General features: G+C 46.5%; 1 protein-coding gene across 4 annotated transcripts in view; it reads right to left on the bottom strand.

Annotated features, from left to right (window-relative positions):
* Window positions 1-14,746, bottom strand: part of IFT122 (intraflagellar transport 122) — a 67,615-nt gene that overhangs the window by 24,637 nt on the left and 28,232 nt on the right. For all 4 annotated transcript variants that reach the window (XM_017647350.3, XM_017647352.3, XM_073231064.1 and 1 more), the window contains exons 11-15: window positions 13,907-14,109; window positions 12,881-13,018; window positions 11,424-11,588; window positions 9,122-9,319; window positions 3,242-3,382 (exon numbers count right to left, since the gene is read on the bottom strand). In XM_017647350.3, coding sequence (XP_017502839.3) covers window positions 3,242-3,382; window positions 9,122-9,319; window positions 11,424-11,588; window positions 12,881-13,018; window positions 13,907-14,109 — 845 coding nt within the window. The remainder of the gene's footprint in view (window positions 1-3,241; window positions 3,383-9,121; window positions 9,320-11,423; window positions 11,589-12,880; window positions 13,019-13,906; window positions 14,110-14,746) is intronic.

Raw genomic sequence — 14,746 nt, 5'->3', positions numbered from 1 at the left:
AGTGTTGATTAATCACCATGTGCTCAGGAGGGTTGTACCACCCAGTGAAGCACAGCTTTATCCCTGGGATTAGCTCATACAAGGAACAGCAGCAAGTCCCAGCTGCATCAATCACTTTGCGATTAGATAAAACAAAACCATGATACCGCAGTCTGTGAGGGTGCCTGCTTGGAGGAATCGCCACACAGAAGCGGGGAACAAGCCAGTCTGACACTCCGAGGCAGTGGCACTTCAGAGTGGGAGAGGGGAGACGTGAGACCGAGGAGAGACTGCACGTATATGGCGATGACTTGGACAGAAAGCTGGAGACAGCCATGCTTCCCGGCAGTGCATAAACACGGACACCCAGAGCCCACTGTACCAGCACAGAGGGAGAGCAGGAGGGGAAAGCTGAGAAGGAATATACATGGTTTCTGGAAGGAAGGGGGAAGTAGGGAATGAGTCACTCCAAGTCACTGGAAGGCAAACTCTTATGTAAATTTTAAAAGTTGCAGCTATTGCTTTTACTCCCAGTAAAGCCAGAGACTTTAACCCATGGATGCTAGAAGTTTCTAGGCAGCCTTCCTCAAACAGACTGATGCTAAGTCTCTTTTGCTGCTTTCAGATTCTACCAGGAGTTTCAAGGGGTGTAATGCACCATGTCAGGCTGATCATCTTGTGGTTTTGCTGTCAATATTTCTACTCAGCTGAGCTTTTCACAGTCCCATTGGAAATGGGCTGACACACACCCAGAGAAGGCAGCAGGTTCAAGAGCCCTTAGAATATGAAATACAGAACAACACTGGCCACTTGCAACCTTTACTGAGCTGCATGACATCCTCCATCCTAAAAAGACTTGGGGAAATGAGCAAGTCATCTGGCCTCTGGCTGCCTCATAGATGGCCACAGTGTACTTCATCCTTTCATTCCTCAGGGCCAGGCATCCTGTCATGGCCTGGGGACCTAGACACGAACATGACTTGGTCCCTATCCCCCTCCCCTATTCAGGGACCCATACCCTAAGAGGAGAGGCTGACAGATTAAATGGGTCATCATATCTTCCTGAGCTAAGAGCTGTACACGTATGAACTACATGCCCTAGAGAACGTGGATTCACTGCCTGAGCCAAGGAAGCAGCAGCAGGCAGGCCTAAGTAAAGCCTCACAGAGTACAAACCTGGCAAATGGGTATTCCTGAAGAGAAACTTCTTGAAAGGGTATGGTATGCATCCCATGAGCAAAGAAAGGGGTACAGGGCCAAGAGTAACCATGTTCTTTGCTGGGGGTCTGATGTGGGCTTCCCTAAAGCACCAGGAATGTCCGGCAAAGTGGCAGAGGTAAAGGCCGTGCACTCTAGGCCTGAGTCCCAGCTCTGGGACTTTCCAACTGGGGACCCCTGAGCCAACTTCACCACCACCAGGCTCGCAACGTCTTCTTCCTGAGAAGGCACAAGCTAGTGATGCCTTCTCCAAGGGTTTTTCTGGTTCTGCTTTACGAGGATTCTAGGATTTGCCACCTGGAGAAATTTGTTTCCCAGCTCCTTCAGCTCTGGCACATTCTGCAGAGTCAGGGCTGCCCTGGTCAGCGTGGTCAGAGTCACAAGGCCATGAACAACCTCAGCAGAGGGAAGTGTGGAAACAGAGAAGCGGCGGCCGTTTTGCTCAGAACGGCCGTCCCACTAAGCAGCTCTCTGCTGCCATCTACTGGAACAGAGGCCTGTCGCCGGGTACCACCCTCCACCTCCGTGTGTGCCTGGGGGACTTGGCAAAGCAGAAAAGGAAAGGCTGCGGATTCAGGATGCGGATAAGGATCAAATTCTACAATATGGTCAAAATCTTGTAGCTTTAATACAATAATTTCTATTCGCAGGGAGATACAGGATGCTTGGCGGATACAGGATAAGGGAGTTGTCAAACCACTGAGTGTCATTCCAGTTCAGCTTTCATCCACTGCAACATTTGCTGAGTACCTCACACCATGCTAGGCAGTGCTGGCTAATACTAAGATGAGGTCAATGTTTAGTTCTTGGGTGTAAGGAAACGACAATCTATAAGGAAGACTTAATTTCATTCCAGGCCAAAAACAAACACAAAAAACATACTGCAGGGATCCTCTGTTATTCTTCATCCCTCTGGCATTTCTGGGTGGGGCAGGAAAGGGAAGCTCCCTCCATGGAAATGCTTCCTCCTTCCATTACTACTTTTTTGATACTTAGTTGATCAAAAAATATAATAGAGATGATTACTATATAAAGATAATTTTACTTGTTTTAATGACAGCCAGATTTTGTAGACATTGCTAGTTTTAGAATCCCCTTTACAACATGATGGTTGGGCCTAACAACACTGTGCCAGGCAAGCCTGGCAGTCAGTTTTCATCAACTCCCCTGTAGAAATGGAAGAATGGAGGCTCCCAGAGAAGTGGCTTGCCCAGGGTCACCCAGCCCGGCTTCTGAGTCCCAGGCGGATCTTGGTCCACTCTCTTCTCCTTTCTAGAAGTCCTAACCTCACAAGGGGTGAACATCACACAGCTCCACAACTCCTTCCCTACCAGCTCAGCAGTATGGGCAAAACAAGTACCTGATTAATTGGCTGCAGGAAGCTAAAGAGGGAAGGATGGAATAAGGGAGAAGGGGTTGGAGGCTGTTCCTTCCCCCAACCCTCAGGCTCCAGATGGAAACCCAATCCAAAGACATAGCTGGACATTTTCTAGTACACAGAAAGAGGTCAAATGTTTTCAGCCATTTATGTAGTTTTAATAGACTGAGGCAGGAAATGACACCATGCATCGTGCCAAAAGATATGTGGGGAGTGACACTGCTATCAGAATCAGAGCCCAACCATCTCTTCCACCGTAATTAGCAGAGTGTCAAGAACAGCACTGTGTAATCAATGGCCCAATACCAATAATAAGGGCTACAATTTATTGGGGACCTATCATGTGCCAGGCTTTTAGCCAGGTGCTTTACATAAATGATAGCTAATAAGAGTGACAGCCAGACTCTATCAGAAGCTTCTCCTGTGTGAGGTTTTATAGGCATTATTGCATTATTAGATCCTTATAACTTTGTGAGGATGGGGCCCTTCATCACCCTAATTTTACAAATGAGCAACCTTAGAAAGGCTGTCACTGCCACAGCTCACAGGAGCTGGCAACTCCAGAGCCCACATGCTTTGGCCTCTCCCTATCACCTGGACTCCCTTCTGTCCCCTCAAGGGACCCTCCAAGGACCAGATTCCAGCTTATGCTGACTAGATGCTTACCTTCTTTGCTGTTTCAAACTCTAATCCTTCTAAAGCTTCCATGGCCAGTTCACGCCAATCAGTATCTGTCACACCCAAGCAGGCGATCTGGTAGGCTTCTTTAAACATTTTCCTATCCAGGTACTGGTACATGGGAGCAGACTGCAGGATTTCAGCAAAAGGAAAGACGATTGTCTTTAGGCAATGCAGAGTCAGATTGGTACAAAGCCTGACTCTAGATGTGTGCACCCACCTAATTACACATGCCCGCAGAGCAACACTACAGTGATTAACCAGTGCCCCTCTTGGTCTCACCCAGCCCACCCTATGTGCCTTCCATCCTGCCATCCGCCTCACAGCCAAACCACTGTGTCCAGCAGCACAAACTTCCTGCCCATCCTCCCCTCTGCCAGTGGCTTTCCCCACCTCCAGGCCTGCCTCACCACAAGATCTCACCCTCATCTGGAACGCCTTTGTCCCCCTCACCCTCTGGCAAGTACCTATTTGGCTTTCAAGGCCCTGTTACAACGTCACCTCTTCTGGGAAGTCTTCACTGACCCCTCCAGGAAAGGAGTGTGAGTGTCCTCTGCCCTTTGTCTGGGTCTTAGGTTGTGCTGTGACTGCCTATCTCTCCCACAAGGCTGTACCCAACCCAAGGGCAGCAGCAGGGCCATCTTAGCCCAGCAGGCCCTCTGTGTGTCTGCTGGAGTGAGCAACGTTACTGTGAGGAAGGAGCCCACAGTGACCTCTTACAAAGGGGACCAAGAAATCCTCTTGTCCCACGAAAAGTTTGTTCTGGCTTACCCAGAAAGGCTGTAGGCACACCTGCCCTAGGGGTGGTGTGGGGTGGTGTGTGTGTGTGTGTGTGTGTGTGTGTGTGTGTGTGTGTGTGTGTGTGTGTGTGTGTGTGTGTGTGTGTGTGTGTGTGTGTACCAGAACAAGTCTGAGCTGGGCATCTTTTTTCTCTTCTTTTTCTTCCTTCTCTTCCTTCCTTCCTTTTTATTGACATATAGTTGATATAATACATAGTTTTAGATGTGTAACATACAAATTTGACATTTATATATATTATACTATATATAGTATACAAGTATACAATAACATGTATTAGTATGTAATATATACTATAAATTTAATACACAGTAAATGTACTTACCATTTTGTCACCACACAAAGTTACTATAATCTTACTGACTATATTCCCCATGCTGTACCTTTCATCTCTGTGACTTATTTAATAACTGGAAGTTTGCACCCCTTGATCCTCTCCACCTATTTCACCCAGCCCCCCACCCACCTCACCTGTAGCAAATACCAGTTTGTTCTCTGTATTTATGAGTCTGTTTCCAGGTTTTTGTTTTTCGTTTGTTCACTTGTTTTGATTTTTAGACTCCACATATAAATGAAATCATATGGTATTTGTTTATATATTCTCTGTCTGACTTATTTCACTTAGCATAATGCCCTCTAGGTCCATCCCTGTTGTCACAAATGGCAGGATTTCTTTTTTGCAGCTGAGTAATATTCCATTGTGTATATGTACCACTTCTTTATTATGGATGGACATCTACGGCTACTTCCATATCTTGGTATCTTGGCTGTTGTAAATAATGCTGCAATCAATATAAGGTGCATACATCTTTTCCAATTAGCATTTTGTTTTCTTTGAGTAAACACCCAGAAATTGAATTACTGGGTCATGTGGTATTTCTATTTTTAATTTTTCAAGGAACCTCCATTCTGCCTTCCATAGTGGCTGCAACCAGTTTACATTCCAACAGTGCACAAGGGTTTCCTTTTTTCCATCTTTGCCAGCACTTGTTATCCATTTTTGATACTATCCTTTCTGCCTGGTGTGAGTTAATCTCTCACTGTGGTTTCGATTTGCATTTCCCTGCCAATTAGTGACGTGGAGCATAGTTCCATGTGTCTGTTGGTCACTTGTATGTCCTCTTTAGAAACATCTATTCATTTCCTCTACCCATTTTTAAATTGGGTTATTTGTTTTGTGGTGTTGAATTGCACGAGTTCTTTATACATTTTGGGTATCAACCCCTATTGGAGGTATCACTTGTGAATATATTCTCTCATTCAGTAGATTGTCTTTTCATGTTGTTAATGGTTTTCTTTGCTGTGCAGGTTTTTAGTTTGCTATAGTCCATGTGTTTATTTTTGCTTTTGTTTCCCTTGCCTAAGATGTAGCTAGAAAAAAATTGCGAAGGCTGATGTTCAAGAGTTTACTGCTTATGTTTTCTTTTAGGAGTTTTATGGTTTCAAGTCTTACATCAAGATCTTTAATCCATGTTGTTTATTTCTGAGTATGGTATAAGATAGTGATCCAGTTTCATTCTTTTGCAAGTAGCTGTCCAGTTTTTCCAACACCACTTACTGAAGAGACTGTCTTTCCCCCATTGTACATTCTTGACTCCTTTGTTGAAGATTAATTGACCATATAAGTGTGGGTTTATTTCTGGCTGGGCATCTTAAATAATGAAAGGCTCTGCCTGCATTTTAGGCTGGTCAGTGTGCTGAAGGGAGCTGCATCTCTCCTAGATTCCTGGGTGGTGGAGATCAATCAGCCAGTGCTTCTGTGCTAATGGTTCCCAAATGTGAGCTGGAAGTGCTGTTTTCTCCATTTGGGGCCTTTATCGTTGAAATTTCCTGTCTCATTTTTTTAACTTTAGAGTTCAAGAAAATTTTCTTTTTTTTTTAAGCCATTCTACCCTCTGACAGCAAGATGTGGCTTCTTCCAAGCGCTCATCTTTTCTACCATGTCACCCCACCCACCTTTCCTCCTTCAGTACAGACTGGGGAGCAGTTGAGCTAGAACCCAGACCCAGCTCAGCCACAGCCTAGCTGTGGGTGTTTTTGGGTAAATTGATTAAATTCTTTTCAGACACTCTACACAGCTCACAGGCTACATGGGCAGGAGAAATTGCTTTGAAAATGGCAAAGTGCTTGGCAAACAGTGAGCATGCTCATCACCTTCACTGCCTTTCCTCAACACCAGCTCCTCAGAAGCCCGAGCTCCGAGACTTGTTCTCACCTGCACCCTTCCCTCTGCTGCCCCCTCTGCCTTTCCAGTCCTTTCTGGGCTCAGAGCGAGCGTCACCACCTCCTGGAAGCCTTCTCAAACTCCCTGTGCACAGCAGCCTTCCTTTCTGAACTCCTTCAGTGACACCTGTTCCAATCTAGTTCTGTTTTGTAATATTTGCTTCTTTAAGACTGTTAAAACGAATAATAATAGTAGTAGTAATAGTAGGAATTGGCCAGACAGAACCCCAAAGATGGGTATATTTAACCCCACTACACAGAAAAGAATTGAGGCCCCAAAGAGTGAAGGGAGCTGCTCAAGGGCACAGCTCAAGGGCTCTTCCCCTCGACTCGCCATGCTGGGTGCCCCACGAGGGTGGCAGAGGGACTCAGACAGGCAATCCAAATTAGGCATACGACAAACAACTGGGAGACACAATCTGAGAATAGGAGTTTTAAAAATATCCTAACCAAACAAATGTGCTCTGAGCTCTACTTTTTCTCGTTGTTGCAGTCCAAGCATGAAGTCACTGCCTGCCCTGAGGAGCCTGACCAGGGCTTGCTGCCCTACTTGGCATCCCTGACAAACCAGATCTTGCATAAGATGATGTAAATTTCGAAAGGAAACCAGAAACCCCCAGAGTAGGTCTGATGCCTTCTCCCTCGTCTCCAGGCCAAGACCACAGGATGGCTGGAGGCAGAGGCAAGAGATAAGTAGCCTTTGTCTTGAGCCTGCCTTTCCTAACCCTTGGCAGTCCTGACCTGCTACATCAGCGGGACAGCCCTGGTGCAGCCACGGGGGGGCTCTGGCTTCTGAATTCTGAGGGCTTGGCAAAGAGAACCCTGGGCTGCCCTGTCAGCTCCTGCTGGCTGGCCAAAGTCAGGAGGCAGCACACAGCACTTCTCTCAGGGGTCAGGACGGCAGTCCTGGGAGAAAACCTTTCTATCAGCACAGGCGGTTTGCATGGCTGAGGAAGATGGGGTTCCTGGTGGTATGGTGCATGGGCTCGGGATGGGGGGCAGAAGAGGACCGCAAGGAAACAGCTGAGCAAGGGCTGTTCTTGCCCCTCCTCCTGCTGCCACGCCCACCTCCCCTCCCTGCTTTCTCTGGCTTTCTTGTTTTCTCTTTTTCCTCAGATCTGAATCCCACCAACATTTATTGAATGACTGCTGTATGTCAGGCTCTGGTAATTCCTGCAGCAGTGAGCAATAAGGGTGCCATCACGCAGAGGAAGTGGAATCTAGCCCCACCCCTTCAGGAAGCCAAGCTGGGGAGAGTGAGTGAAGTGGGGTGTGTGGAAGGAATACAGGTTAATGGAACACAGCTAAACAGCAATCTGGAAACACGTCTAAACATCCTTCAAATGTATATAGCCTTTGACTCAACAATTTCAGTTCCAAGAATCTACACCAAGGAGCTAAGTTGAAAGAGGTGTCAAGACTTAGCTAGAAAAATGTCTATTATCTACAATAGCAAAAAAGCTATAAACAGCATAAATGTCCCACAATAGGTACTGACCGAGTTAGATGTGGAACATCCACATGACAGGACAAAAAGCGGTCATTGAAAACAATGTGGCGGGGGCAGCAGGAAGGTGGGTGTGGTTATAATGATCTCGTGGGCTGGTCTTGGTGCACACGGGATCCTAGGAAGGTGCTGAATCCGTACTGTAGTTTTCCAACTGTTACCAGTGGGAGAAACTGACAAGTTGTACAAAAGATCTCTGTATGATTTCTGTATGTATTAGTATTTAATCAGCATAGTATTTTAAATGCTAAGTATTTAAATGCTTAGTATCTACAAATGCTGGAGAAGTACATTTACGGACATGGAACCATGTTTCCAGTAGGCTGCTGAGTGAAAAAACCAGATTGCTAGTTGACAGCCAAATTCATACAAAGTAGTGGGTCTGCAATATGTAAATGTTAAATTAGAAGACGGCAATATGGGAAAGTGATGAAAAATTTCTCTCCCTTATTTATGGTCCACCTTCAGTAAAGTAAGTATGGTTAATCTGAGGATTCATCTATAGGAGCGATACTTACAGATTAAAGTCACAAAATATTTATAGTATGATTCTACTTTTGTTTAAAAGTGTTTATATAAAATTGTATACTCATATATTATACATATGCACATATATAGAAAAGGTCTAGGTGGCTACATTTCAAAATGTTTAAGAGTGGTCCCTGTTGAGGATGGGATTCTGAGGGCTAGTCTCTCCTTGGTTCTTGTCTCTATCCGATGGCACGATTCACTGGGGAGCAGACAGACAGCTGGGACGGCTGTGATGTGGCCAGCCCTGACTCAGGTCCTCAGTCTCTGCCCTCCTCTCTCTGTTTCTGTCTTCCCCTGTTCCGTGGCTTCAGATCCCAAGCCCCCACTTCGGTTCTGGCCTCCTAGTTTGAGGAACCTGTGCAGATGGTCTCAGGCTCCCCTTCTGGCTCACAGATCTCAGCCCCCACACTCCGTCTCATCCACAGTGTCTTCCTCACACACACCACCCACCTTGCGTGCCTGAGCACACAATCCTGGACTCCCGGCCTTACCAGTTTGCTCCACTGGGCCCCACACCCGGCTCTCAGTGAAGCATACTCTGCAGACAGACCACCCTGCATATCCCTCCCCGTCCCTACCAGGAAAGGGGAACCAGAAAGAAATGGAGGCTCAGTGAGGTTGAGCTGTTTGGCTAAACACACATAGGTTGCAGTGGAGATAGGGTTTCAGGTTCAAGTGAGTGCCCTCTATGACATCACAGCTGCCACTCATCTCACTTCCCTCTCCTCCCCCAGCTCCAGTGAGGGGCCTGGCTTTCCTGGTCCTGTCTGCCCTGTCACTGCTGGGAGCTGACAAGTGCCCTGGGTTACCTGTGGCACCTCCACAGCTGACATGGAGAAGACATGGAGGCAGAAAATCTTGGAGCCGTTGTAGCCGACCACGAAGCCCTGCAGCTTCTGCTGGTGCACAGGGAAGGTGCTGGCTTTGATGCTGAGGTAGCCTCCACCCGAGAAGCAGAGCATGTCCTCACACTGGGTGTTCCAGGCCACACTGTTGGCATTCGGTTCCTAAGGGAGAGGGCTGGTGAGGATGCTGTGACAAACACCCTGGGCTTTGGAGCTGTTCCTGCATTCAGTCAAATATTCTTTTTACAGCCTGGATCACACTAAATTGCTAACAGTGGAATGGAGGGAAAGAGAGGAAAAGGGAAGCAGAAGAAACGGATAGAGGCATAGAAGTAAGCTCTTCCATGCATTTGCGTGTGTTAGAATTTTTTAATAAGTAAGCATTACTTTGGAAAAAGATATTATCTCCAAATATTAATCACTGCATATTAAGTGCGAAAATCAACAAAGTGGATTCTATTTCTGATAAAGCATGAGTATATACAGCTCTGCGTAGAAGGAGGTTTAAAGGGATATATTCCAAAAAATGAACTGTAATTGTTTTTGAGTGAGTGGAATTGTGGGTGCTTTTTATTTTGTTATGTTTTTTTCTTTGCCTAAAATTTTCTTTTGGTCATGAATATCTGTTGCCTTTAATAGTAAGAAAAAGAATAGTCAGTTATTTTTAAATTAGAAAATAATATATTGTCTTTGCATGTACAATATGCAGACTGTAAAAACATAGTCACCCTTGGAGGCTCCACCTTCCCCCACCTCCTCTCAGAGTTTCCTGCTTAGCTCTGGAACCCCAGGGACCAGGAGTCCATACCTTTCTGCTTATATTCTTTTATAATGAGCATGGATGACTTTTATAATGAGAAGAAAACAATACAGCAGTTTTCATTTGCAGGAGACAGGGGCGGCGGAAAGGAGGAAGAGATAGGAATGCACATGGCTCCTGGCATGGCCTGAGAATGAGCTTCCCACGCCTACCTCAGTGGGGACTGGGAAGGACACATGCCCTCCACTCCCACGCAGGCCTAGGCTCAGATACAGATTCACACCTGTGGGCCTGCTTACCTACCTACAGGGGTGGTGTTGAGGCTGTGGAGAAAGGCAAGTAACATTAGGGCCCCATTTTGTGCCAGGCAGAGCTAGGAACTACAGTTTCTTGTTTAGTCCCACAGCAATTCTGTGAGGGGGTAATTACGAGTTCCATTTTAGAGGTAAGGAGAAACTGAGGCTCAGAGAGGTTCACTAAGTTGCTTGGGATCACACAGCAAGTGATGAAGGCAGGACTAGAGCCGGGGTCTGTCTAAACCACTCTGCCTGAAATTTTCTTTTGGTCATGAATATCTGTTGCCTTTAATATGTAAGTTGTCATCAATTGGCAGTCACCTTGGGCTAGTGGTAGCCAGGAAACCCCTTTCACTTGACTGAGTCAGCTCCCTAGTCCAGCTGAATCCACTCCTGAGGATGAGGAGGAACCCTGATAAGGGGACTTCAACCTGCACATACCACTGGGCGACCTGTAGTAGCTAAGGAAGACCGTCCGAGGAGCTTTCAGCTTCAGAGAGAACTTGATTTGGACAAATGGGCCCTGAACACTTACAAAGCCCTAAAGGGGGAGAAAGTGGTGCTGACTCCAGCAGAAAGCCAGCCAGGCACTGGGCACAGAACCTCTGGGCTCTCTTTTCCAGAGATCAACCTCCTCCAGCCACAGGACCAAATGGTGTGTAAACAATGCCTATCTCCCCAGACAGTTCACATTTTGCTGGCTCTTACAGCACCCTTGTGAAGTAAGTAACAGGGAAGGCTTCCCCCATCCCTTGCCTTCTTTCAGATGTCAACACTAGTCCTGTTTCCTTACTGTGTCTTGGATCACTGAGAGATACAGGTCAGCTTCCAGTAGGTGAGAAGTAGGCATTTTCAAAAGAATCACCATCACATTAACACATGAACAGAAAGCCTTAACCAGCTTCCTTAGATTTACTATTATTCATTTAGTGCTCACAGTAACCTCATAAGAAAGGTGTTACTTGCCATCTTACCTGCAAGGAAACCAAAGTTCAAAGATGCTTGCCCAGCTCCTGCAGCTTGGGTGGGGGAGGGGCAGGCCATGCCGGGGTCCTTCAGACTCTGCATGCCTGCTCAGCCCTGACACCTGTCTGCTCCTCCCAGAGACCCGCCTGGAAGCCGGAGTGTGAGCACCTCTTGCAGGGACTGGGAAGCTAGAGGAGGGTCTCTAATCAAAGGACCACATCCTGGACACTCTCTGGGACTTTACCTGGAAAAGCAACTCCTTGGTGTGAATGTCATACACCAGACACATGTCGTTTTCATCGACCACGGCCAGCTTGTTGCGGGAGGCACTCATGTCCAAGCAGCGCACAGCTGTGGCCTGCTTCAGCAGGATGATGGCAAAGAGGTTGTCCACGAAGATCTTCAGAATCTGGCGAAATTTCAGTAAAAAAGTGTGAGTCACCATAGCAACCAAGCCCTGGAACACTGCCAGGCTGTTGGAATCCCATGTGTTCTGCAAAAACAACTCCCACTAACTTCACCAGAGGCCCTGTGTAGAAAAAGGATTCACCGAAAGAAAAGGAGTGGGGGTTCATCTTTAGGAGACCAGAGTGCAGTTCATCAGAGGTCACCAAGGTAATGACGGTCCCCAGGACGCACACACTCACTTGAATGTCTGCTTGACTGGGAATTGCTAACAACATTACACAAACTGCAGGGCTGGGAGACACCATCTAGTGAGACCCGAGTCACAAACTAACACAGGAAAAGCCTACTGGAAACACTGACATCTGGTACAACCACAGCAGAACAATGATGCTGCTGATGCCGATGACAGCTGTCAGTCAGCAACTCTTCTTGACAGCCTGTGGAACACGTGGTATTATCCTCATCTGTAAAACCTGGGCTTCAGAGAGATGATGTGATCCCCTAGTCACACAGCTAGATAGCAGTTAAGGACAGACATGATCCTGGCTGACCTGCCCCCAAGTCCATGCTCTCAGACTGCACACTGGACATGACAGCTGACTAAGAAGCAGGCTTTTCTCCCTGTAGGTGCTGCTGCTCCAGGGCCGCCACTAATCTCAAGTTCCATGACTTCCGTCCCCAGGAAAGGCCAGACAAGCCTCAGCCACAAGCCATCTGTCAGACGGCCTGACTCTCAGGCTGATGCAGTTATATTTTCACTTTCAAATTTCCATGTAGCCCACTTAGAAGTTTTCTTATTTTCAGCAAAGCACACACACACAAAAAAATCTGTGTAACTCTTTATGATCTAGATTTTCCACATCTATTTGAGCGAAGGGCCCATTTTCTTACAGCAGCAGGTAACAGACAGGACCAGCATACGAGAAGAACAGCTAGAATATACATCCCTTAAAGTGTTCACTACTGAACAGGGATCTGACCTAAGGAATGATCTCTGCCTCCCTCTCTAGCAAGCCGCTGAAACTGCATCTCTGACAAATTTCCCACCTTCTGTGGGACCTTAAACCTGCTAATCCATTATACGGGCAGCCCAGAGGCTACAGTGCCAACTCTGCCAGAATGCAGCCTCTACTCTGGGTCTGAGGGCCTGGTGTGGTCCTCCTCAAACAGCCTGCAGTGGGAGTGGCGGGTGGAGGAGCCCTCTTCCTGCCCCAGGAACCCATCTCAGCATCCTAACTAGTCTGGTTGCCCTGCAGATCATCAGTCTGATGGGAGACACAAGGGAGCACTCACCTGTCCATTCTTCAGGCCTACTAACAGCCCTTCCCTTCCGGGAGGGCCACCAATCACCTTGATGTAGCGAATGAGAGACTCCATCTGCCACTCCCGCTCCTTCACGCCACTGAAGGACAGGCACTGCAGCCGTTTCTCCTAGAAAGCAAACCCAGCTCCACAGGGATAGTAAACAGATTCAGTGCTCCCAGCCCTCCCAAGGAGGTCTTCCTGCACCTGAGGGACAAAAACTGCCTATACAATTCAGTATTAAACCCTATCTAGACCCCATGATGACGTCGTCAATCCTTCACCCAAGTCTTTCTCATGGAAGCCAGCTCAGCCTCAAGATCTTCTTTAAAGACCTTCAGGCAGCCACAGCCAGAGGCAGCATCCAAAAAGCACATATTTTTCCCACATCTATCCTATAATTTATGGCACCACTAAATTGCTTGAAGTTCTGGATTTTTAGAGAGATTTTAATTGTACTTTACATACAGTGATTCCTAAAGGATTTCTTCCATTTTATCACTTCCAAAAGACCTACTTTCATGAAACCAAATCCACCTCTACTTCCATAAAAGATTCCAAACTTCTCTTGGCATTGACCTCAACATTTTCTGGGAAGTTCTATGCTGCGGAAATTTTTTCTGTGAAAAAAATCTCTCAGGAAGTAAAATTTCCTTTACTAATTTTGAGTTGAGATCATACATTTTTTTGTTGTTTAACTGAAAGATATCATAAATATTTATGTGTATGTTTTTCAGAAAAAATCGTCATTTTGTGGGATATCAATTGATGCCTTAAGTTAAAACATATATAATCCCAGTATAACAAGGTATTTTGCAATATAAAGAAGTATTATAAAGTTTATGGCCCATGACTTACAGAATCTGATTCATCTAGATGTCAACGAAACGAAAGCAATGAACAGCCACTGATGGGAAGGGACTTGTTTCCTAGTGACCAATTTTAAACCCATGGGTTGGGTACCCTTGGGGGAAGTGAGAAGCGGATCCAGCCCACCCCTGCCAACCTGCTGCCCACCTGACAGAGGATGATGTGATCAGCACACACCACCAGGAGGTTGCATTCGAACTTCCTGATAATCTTCTCCTTCACCCGGTAGTGCATGTCCGACGAGTCATCTGAAGACAGCTCATAGATGAGGATTTTCTCCGGCAGTTGGATAGCTAATCGATTTTTGTAGATGGCAATTTTCTTGACAAGCTCTTTGCATTTAATCCGAACTGTCAAAGAAAAAAAAATCCAGCTCTTACAAGAGGTTGTTAAGTAAGGTAGAAAGCAAAGAAATTAAAAGCTATCATTTGCTTAATGCTACTGACAATTAAAGGAGACACTCTCATCAAAAAATCTTTACAGTGTCTAATATGTACAATCAGCTCAAACACTGGGATTGAAAGTCATATAAATCTTTGTGGTCTAAAGCTTACATTTGAGAAAGAAAAAATAAAATTCTTAGTGCTACCATCACAGGCTGAATATAACTCTGAACTCCTCTGCACGGTACCAATGGCCCCTGATGATCAGGAGCCTACCTGAGAGGCTACCCACACCTCTGGCCACTTGCTACCAACCACCACGGAACCACAGGCAGATTCTGGTACACACTAGGCTCTCACACTCTCACTAAAGACCAGGTGGAAAAAAGTCCCCAGAAAGGATACTAAGGAGCTGCCCACGTGGCTACACCTTCACCAACACAGCTGAAATCTTCAAACTGAGGTGCTCTCAGATGGTGACTGAAGCATGCCATCTGAATGTACAGGACAGCCTGCAACCTGGCTCCCTACACAAGGCACACAGCAGTGCACTGAGGCCAGCACATCTGGAGAAGAACAGACTTGAGACAAGTGGACTCTTAGC

This window comes from Manis javanica, chromosome 3 (assembly GCF_040802235.1).
Source record: "Manis javanica isolate MJ-LG chromosome 3, MJ_LKY, whole genome shotgun sequence".
NCBI lineage: Eukaryota > Metazoa > Chordata > Mammalia > Pholidota > Manidae > Manis > Manis javanica.
The sequence above is the reverse complement of the archived record's forward strand: the minus strand, read 5'-3'. Positions and strand labels throughout refer to the sequence as shown.